This window comes from Brachyistius frenatus, unplaced genomic scaffold (genome assembly GCF_029030835.1).
Source record: "Brachyistius frenatus isolate BFR_SWC_R1_liver_20210118 unplaced genomic scaffold, ASM2903083v1 Contig_223, whole genome shotgun sequence".
Classification (NCBI taxonomy): Eukaryota; Metazoa; Chordata; class Actinopteri; family Embiotocidae; genus Brachyistius; species Brachyistius frenatus.
The window spans coordinates 568,050-577,053 of record NW_027210822.1 but is presented as its reverse complement, the minus strand read 5'-3'; the positions used below and the strand labels follow the sequence as shown (position 1 = coordinate 577,053).

The 9,004-nt window shown below is 40.7% G+C and overlaps 1 protein-coding gene across 1 annotated transcript; it reads right to left on the bottom strand.

Moving 5' to 3' along the window:
- Window positions 1-443: 443 nt before the first annotated feature.
- On the bottom strand, window positions 444-8,263 carry gtpbp8 (GTP binding protein 8). The gene is made up of 8 exons (XM_069719747.1): window positions 8,134-8,263; window positions 6,728-6,930; window positions 6,505-6,658; window positions 5,280-5,378; window positions 5,048-5,178; window positions 4,061-4,160; window positions 1,509-1,627; window positions 444-685 (listed from the first exon to the last, which is right to left on the bottom strand). The coding sequence occupies exons 2-8, from the start codon at window positions 6,886-6,888 to the stop codon at window positions 595-597; spliced, it is 855 nt and encodes a 284-aa protein (XP_069575848.1). The 5' UTR covers window positions 6,889-6,930; window positions 8,134-8,263; the 3' UTR covers window positions 444-594.
- Between the last annotated feature and the right edge of the window lie 741 nt (window positions 8,264-9,004).

Genomic DNA, 9,004 nt, shown 5'->3' with positions numbered 1-9,004 from the left:
GCAGGTCATTGCATTCTATGAGAGTGGGCAGCAGGACGTTAACTGTACCCAATATACAGAACAACTACACCTCAGTGATGTCTTCCATAAATTGAATAAAAGTCAGAAGAACGTCGTCCGAAATGTGAAAAAAAAGTCACAACATAGCATGTTGTCCAAATTATGCCAAAAAGGCACACTATAGTAGTTTGTCCGAAATATGACAAAAAAGTCATGCATGTCCTCGAAAGCACCAAAGAAAGTCGCAGTATCGCATGCACAATGGTGTAGTGGTTAGCGCTGGTGCCTTTCATTGAGATGGTTACTCCCTTGCCCATGTTTGTCATCTCATGGCTATAATATATCTGGAATTATATTACAACTTACTTGTCTGCATTTAGGAGACTTTTTTTTTTTTTATCTGTAACTATATCAAAAAGGAAAAATCTGACAAACCAACGAGGATGTATTTTACATTTTATTAGAAAATAAAAGTCTTTGGAACAGTTCTGTATAGTGTCTGCTTTGGGAGAAACATGTTGGAGAAGGTGATGTGAGACAACCTCGACCCACCGAGTCCCAAATCCACTCAGTGAGACCTGAGCTGGCCTCCGGTTAGCTTGGAGAGGTGTCCTTGAGCCTGATGCTGCCTGTCACATGAGCTACGAAGCATCTCAGGAGGTAAATCCCACAAAACTTCAGCGAGCTGTATCAGGAAAATTAAAAATAAAATTAAAAAAAAATAAAGAGAAATTCTATCAAAATCAAAAAGTATTTTTCAGCTCCTTTTTCTTCTCAACATATAGTTTAACCCTCTGAAACCCCGAGCTGGGACTTTTGTCTCGCCTTTCATGTCACTGGCTAAAAGGAGGGAGAACTCAAAATGTCATAAATCAGAAAAGTTAAAATAAAGTTCAATTTCTTTGATAATCTATTTTTAAAAAAAGTTTAAAATACACATATACACACTATATATATATATATATATATATATGATTTATATGATTTATATATATATATAATACATAAATCATGCTTTTCAAACCTGCAGGATGGTTGTGAGGGTTCAGAGGGTTAAATCCTTATTTTGACAAAACAATTAGAAATCCTTCAAATTGATCCCGATCAGTAAAACCTTTTTATTTTTTATTTTATTTGATAGCATTTGTGATTTTGAGATATTTTTCCCCCTAAATTGTACTAAACCTCTCGTGAATTTAAATTACATTAAAGACTATAAACACACCGAGAACAAATGCTGCAACGTTGGTTAATGTTACATAGCCTTTACGTATAAACATGACATAAATAAGTTACCCCCGTATGATTGGCAGGTTTGAAGTGCGGAGATTCATTAATCGTAGCTTCATACGGCACAAAAAAGGAAAATAATACTCGTAAAACTAGCGCTGTGAAAGCAGGTTGGTTGCAGGGAACAAATTGACGAGCGGATCTGCGCGATGGGACGACGTCGACGGTAAGAAACGCGTCTCCAGCGTTCGTTCTTAAAAGAGACGGTGAGGCCTCACCTGATCAGAAAGGGCTGAGGGAAGCAGCTGCTCGTCTGAGTTTTAACCACATCCTGGAGGTTCAGTAAGTTGGTCAGCAGCGTCCCGTGTCCACATTTGTCAATCTTAGTCACCACCATCTGAACGACAACACGTTTGGCACGTTACAATCTCACACCCTCGCAAATAAAACAAATAATCCGACTCAAACTCATCCTTAAAAGAGTGAATAACGCCGTGAACACAAAGGAGAGAGCATCGAATTCAGTTTCGTCTTTGGCTTTTTTGGAGTTTTGTTTTGTCAATTATCCGCTCCAGCTTTTTCAATGTTGTTTTTTTTTTTTTTTTTATGTTTTACACAGATGCGGTAATAATACTGGTCAAAATTTTTAATTGAAAAATTTGCTCTTCCACCAAACGTGAGCACCAACGTAGAGAAAACACTGAAATGTATGGAATTCATTTCTAATCATCACACTGAGACATTTTTAAAATACAGCAGAAGTGAAAGAAGGAGGTCCTACAGACTCACTTTATATGTGAATTACAGGATATATTAAAGAATAACTCCTCTAATCTCTATGCATTAATATTTCTCTATTGCATGCCATTAACATGATGTATTTCTTTTCTCCTCGCGAGTCACTAAGTGCAGCTCTAGGGAATTGTTGGAATTTTGTTTTTATCTTATTATCATAATGGAAAAACGTTCCATATTCATAAATATAAATTTAGAGTTCAAACAGTACATTTAAACAATTGAACAATTAAAAAGCAATTAAAACTGAAAGAAGCGCTGTGCACGGCGATTCAAACTTTTGTACAAGTCTTTTATATAAGTCGTTATAAATTTTTTTTTCCTTTGTACTATTTATAACCTGTTGTACATGTTAAGTTCCAAAAAATGTGGTTAATACTTTAAAAAAAAAAAAAAGGTTTCCGTTCTGTCTTTTGTGTTCTCATGACCTCTCTTTATAAAGCACCCGGAGATGATTTATCTTATAATTTGTTGAATATATAAATAAAACTGAAATTATCCTCATTTTGTCTTAATTTATTACAAAATAAAAGCACAACAGACTTATTGTGACATCTGCTGGTCAGTTAAGAGCACTGCACTACACAACCCGAGTTAAAGATTCACTTCTTAAATCGTGTCCAGTGGTGGAAGAAGCATTCAGGTCCTTTACTTCAGTTAAAGTATTAATATCACACTGTGAAAATACTTCACTACAAGTTAAAGTCCCGCATTTAAACCATTGCTTAAGTATCATCATCAAAATGTACTAATAGTTTTAAAAGTAAAAGTACACACTGGGCAGTAAACGCTCCCGCTCAGTCTTTTACTGTTAAATATGATTATATATACTTTGAGTAATATTACTGCCGCATTAATGCGCATTTTTACCGCAGCAGTTATTTAAGAATGTGCTGATGCATCATATTCTATAAGATCATCACATGTTCGTATCATATCACTAAAAAGTGGAACCAGCTCAGAAAAACGATGCCTTTTCCAGCGAATCCCAGTGGGTATCAAAGTTATAACTGAATGAACAGATTTAAACGGTTAAATCGCTGCTTCGCGTTTTTATTTAATTTAATTGTTTTTTATTTTGGCGCTGAGAGTTCATCTTTGTTAAAAGCTGCGCTGTCACAGCCTCCGTGTGTTATAGTGTTTAATAACCTGAGAGCATGAATAATTGACGTGGCCGAGCGCGCGCAGAGTGGCGGTGCTTCATTATCGCGTCAGCGGTTCGGCAGTTTTTAAATAGCTGAGTGGGAGCGTTCAGCATTAATTCAGTGTGGACATAATGATGAGGACTCGGAAGAAGGATGAGTGTGATGTAAAGGGGTGGTGGGGGGTGGGTTGGGGAAGGGGGAGGCGCTTAATGCTCACGGCCTCCTCTAAAGAAAGGACACCCCGCAGGTCGTTCTCAAACGACATCAAATAAACCAGCTTTAACTTTTTAACGCTGTCGGCAGGTTTGTGTTGCAACATGTCTTCGAGCTGAAACCAACAATTATTTTCATGAATGATCCGGTTTTTAGTTGATCTGATTAATCGTTTGGTGTGTAAAGTGTTAGAAAAGGGAGACAAATGCTTTTCTGGAACTATACAGAACTCATATATATATATATATATATTTTTTTTTTTAACAGTAGAAGACTACAAAAAAAAACTGAAGACATTCACATTTGAGAAGTTTGGTAGTCAAATGCTTCACCGAGACTCAAATTAATTCTCTCGTGTTGGTTATCGACTAACTGATTAATCAACTGATTGGCTCTCGACGGAGCACAAATATGATCAAAACACAACTCAAAAGTCATCGAGTTGGAACATGTAAATACACGTCGCAGGTCGATGATTAACTTCTTTGTCAGCCGAGCGTCATTTCAAGCGTCATAAGAGTCCCGAGTGTGCTCTGTATTCACGGAATGAAACCCAACCATCCTGATCTTTACTGCTTTATGAAAACACGTGTGTGTGTGTGTGTGTGTGTGTGTGTGTGTGTGTGTGTGTGTGTGTGTGTGTGTGTGTGTGTGTGTGTGTGTGTGTGTGCGCGTACCGCGTACGGACACCTGATCTCCTCGCACATCTCCAGGGCAACGAGGTCGGCCGCCTGAAGACCGACGCTGCCGTCGACCAGCAGGAAGGTCCTCACAAGGCTGCAACGACACGGACACACGCACGTCGGCACGGTTTGATAACGAAACAAAGAGCGGGTGAGTGAATGGATGTCATGTAAACAAATGTTTCAGACAGATAACAGCAAATTAGAGTCTTCGTCTAAAGTCACCTTCATTTTTAAAAAAAATTTAAGTTCTTTCTTGAAGGGATTTTATGGCTTGGGACAAAAAAGTAAAAAAAAATACAAATGAACGGTAAATAACAGGGTGGGAATCAAACAGCGCCACCTTGTGGACGAGCTCACAGTCCAATGTAAAGAATTAGGACGACGCCACGCAGAATGTCAGAATTCTGTGAGAAGCATTTCTGGCCTCATGAGTTCATTTCTTTTGTTTGTGAACGTCCGTTATGGAGCCTCCAGTTCAGATTTTGTCCGGCGCCATCTTTGCTAGTTTGGCGCGGTTTTGGAGCAGGAAGCGACCATATTTGGACGAGCTGGTGGGGAGGAGCGAGCGGTGGATCTGACCGATCTGATTGGAAACCTGACGATGCTACGTGCCGCCCACCGATAGCTGTAACCTGACTGCACCACAGGGCTGTCAATCAAACAAGACACGCCCCCCAAAAACAGCTCTTTTAGAAGCTTATTTTCTAATGAATGAGGGATTATTTTCAGATGGACCTCCAGGAAACTCATAAGAAGGAGTGACTTTAGCTAACAACACCGAGATAACTGCTGGAGACATTTTCTTGACTTTGGATTTGATGAGAGAAGTTGAATGGGAGTCCACGGAGCCGGAGGCTTTTTGGAGCCGACCTCCAGTGGCACTCGGTGGTACTGCAGCTTTAAGGCAACTTCTGCATCGGCCTCATTTTTTCAGACCCGGAAGCTACGAGCACTTTTACATCCAGTCTGTGATCTTACTTTTTCCTCGTGTACAGGTACGGCTCCACCATGTCCACGAAGTCTTTGGGCGCTCTGTGTCCGTAGCCCGGCATGTCGACGACGGTGAACGCTCGGCCCACTCTGAAGAAGTTCATCTTCTTGGTGTGACCCTGAGGAGGAGAAACACGGAGAAAACAGGGTTTTAAAGCTCTCGTTATAAAAATCGGGAAAGAGACACGGACGCTGCACGTCGGTTCGGGCGCGACTCAACTGGAGTTTTGGAGACTCGAACTTCCAGCTCAGGCGTCAGGGAAAACAGAGCTTTGATGAGGGACGACTTGCCGACGTTGCTTCTGCCGATGAAACACACCTGGAGACACACACATCGATGCAGGAAATCACGTACAGAAACACTTCCTGTTCCCCTGCAGGGCTGTGTTGGGATTTGACGCTCCTGTACGAATAGACTTTAGTTCACTGATGTTTATGCTTTTTAAAAGAAAGACCATTCCTCTATTTGAACTCATTCCCTGGTTTCATTGTGATCTGAACCGGCGGCTCCGGCTGCGACCGTTTTTGCCTCTGCAGCACCGCCGAGTCCCGCGGGACGGTGGCCCGGGCCTCATCCGTCTCATACCCCCACCCCCCCCTCCCCGCCACCCCCCAGATGGATGGAGGCTCCCGCTGCCGGCCCGGCCACCGATACATCATCCTCAGACGGAGCGCTAACTAACTCGGCATGCCAACGAGCCTCCGGCCGTCCCGTCAACACGACGTTCCCGGTCCTGAGCCGCTCCGGTGAACGCCTCCGTCTCTAAGGTTATGAATCTGCTCGTTCGTTATCCGGCGTCGACCCCCCTCGCTTCATTATGAATGAGGCTGCGGGAGGGTAAAGAGACATTACGCTGCATTTATCACAGGGCTCCTCACACTGAGACACACACACACACACACACACACACACACACACACACACACACACACACACACACACACACACACACACACACATCAGCACAGCCGTTTTCGGTTCAGTCTCCACCAACTGATCAAAACCTTAACAGGACCAGCTCACTGCCCTGCGGTCCGTTCAGTCATTCTGATCGGAAGCCTGAAACCTCCTCCGCTGTCATAAACTCGCATCGCTCCCATCTTACTAACAGTCCGACAGCTGGGAGTCCTGCTCACAGATTAGCAAACTAAGAGAGGAAGTTAAAGAATAAACCTTCCACTCATTAAAGTCGACATAAGCAGAGATAATCAGTTCTGTTCGCCCCGAACAAAGTGGAATACATTTATGGTGTCAACATGCAAACAGCAGCGCATTCACTTTAGTTGACACAATTTTCAGAATAAAAATGTTGTCTCTTAAAGAAACAGGAACTAGGTTCATTCTGCAGCACAAGCAGGACATCACGTCTGCGGCTTCCTTGCAAGTGACTGCACACAGAACTTTTTGTTAGTGCCAAACGTGTCGAAGCGGTTAAGAGTCTGACCTCTGGCTGCTTCAGGGCAGGTACGTGGTCCATCCTCTCGGCAGAGGTGAAGTAATCGATTTCATGAGACGCCGACGAGGAGAAGAGCTTCTCCGCTTCCACCATGTCCTCCAAACTGGGATTAAAGAGCTGGAACGGCGTCCTGTCCACGGACCTGGACAAAGTTTTGGTTCCTTTAGTTAAAAGATCCAGCAGAGCGCGCGACAGAACTCACGGCACAAACCTGTCCAGGTGCGTCTCCAGGTCGCTGAAGGGGTAGAGTAAACGCCGCATCTTCTTCGGGGGAAGCGCCGCGGCCTTCTGGAGAGACACCGGCTTGTGGTAGCTCCGCCCGGTAACGGCGGAGACTCGAGTCCGACCGGGCCGGAGTCGCAGACAGAACATCTCCTCTCCCCCTCCCCCCCTCCGGGCTGACTTCAGACCTGCCTGCAGATGAGAGCGATTCATGCAGGTGAAGCAGCTTAACAACCAAAATATCTGCCACGTGATTTTATTTGCATAAATTAAAAACACATGATTTGACAAAAAAAAAAAAAAAAAAAAAAAAATTCAGTGCAGTGCAGAGAGGCAAAAAAAACAGTGGGCTTATTTGGAGCCTCCATCTCCAAAAAACATTTTTTTTTTTTTTTTTTTTACAGTTATAGAAAGTTTACATCATAATATCCCTACATCAAAATAAAGGAAACAAATAACAACAGAATATAAGTTACAACAATCACAGCAAAAACAATAAAGTCAATATAAAAGACGATATGAGTATGGTGATGGATGAGATGTATGTTGCAGTTACGAAACAGAAGTTAAATGGGTTTTTGTTTTTTTGTTTTTTTTAAAGCACTTTTTTCAAGCATTTAATAGAGGAACAGCTTTTTGTCAGACCGGAGAGGCCATCCCATAATTTGGTACCCGAATGTATCAAATTGAAAATTGACCTCTGCAGGTGAGAAATTTAGGCGGATGAGTAACGAGTTTGAACCTGTGAATGTGATTTTTTTTTTTCAGTAAAGTCTGAAACTGTTCAGGAATATTTCCTTCATTTGATTATATTATAAATAAAAAAAAATACATATTTGAAAAAAAAATATATACCGTAAAGAAATTAATACTGAGAGAAGTAATACAACTGTCCGACTGTATGAAAATAAATAAAAAATTCTCGGAGGAATAATATGCTATTTTTAATGTATGTATCTTTTTCTCCTATGATATTTTTTGCATTAAGGGAATTCATGTATTTAAATCCATCTATATCTATTTATTTTTTATTAAATTGATTTATTCATTTTTTTTTTTTAAATTTTGTTATTCTACTTGTCCTATTATTTCCACATCGCTTCCCTTTTCTGTACGAAATAATGAGTACTTGTTTACTGTGTTTGTACATTTACATATCGTTCAATCAAGTTCTTCATTAAAAAAAATAAATTTAAAAAACGAACACGTAAAGAAACATATCAGAGGTTAATTTCAGACACACTGAAGGGTTATTGAAATGATTAGTTCAGTAACCGGAAGCAGGCGTTCGGTAAAGAGGACGTCGCAGCATGGCAGCAAAACATTTGCATGACGTGTAAACTTACAAAGTTCACGTTTCTAAATTCTAAATGCGAGTTTACTTTCATCACTTACCGAATTTCCTGCACCTCCGTGTCTTATATTAACACCAAACAAGCACCGTTTGTCTTCAATCGATCGCTACCCACCGCCAGCAGGGCTGCTATTTTACAAACTGTTTACACTTCTGCACCTCCATGTTGCGGTGCGGCGGTCACATGAGTCCGACTTGAAACAGCGCGGTTTTGTTAGAAAGTTCCGCTTCGACGAGTTATTTAAAAAATAAAAATAAAAAACTTTTTAATGACTGTATTCTTATTATTATCAGACTAAACCGTTCGACAAAAAAAGTAACCAAGTAATAGAAACGGATTTTGTTTGTATTATGTTTGTTTTTATCAGAACACAAAAGACTATGTCAATATATATTGAGAAATGAGTTCCACACTTTGTAATGTACACGTCTTCATAACTTGCCTGAAATACATAGAATTATTATTATCATTAGTAGTAGTAATATTCTGGTTTAGTGTTTGTAATTCTATTCAAATGTACGTTTAGTGGTTCTGTAATTCCATTTGAAAGAATTTCCGAGAATAATTCCATAAATGTTGTTACAGAATCATAGAAGCGCCTGGTTTCAATTTAAAAGTGAAAGAAGTCGCCAGCTTATGAGATGCGCCCCCCTAAAATTCTGTTAAACCTGAAATATAGAACAACTCAACATATATATAAGACACAGAACATTATTAAAACATTTTTAACAGACCCTGGTGTGTTTCCAGCCTCTTGTTTTTATGCCATCTTACAAATGCGATTCTCTGTGACTGAGAGACAACGAGATGTCTCTCAGGAGGGTTAAAACAAGGCCGATGTGATTACATCTCTATTCCCCGTGCTATTCTTAATATCACACAGGTCTTTGAAAACATGATTGACGAGCACG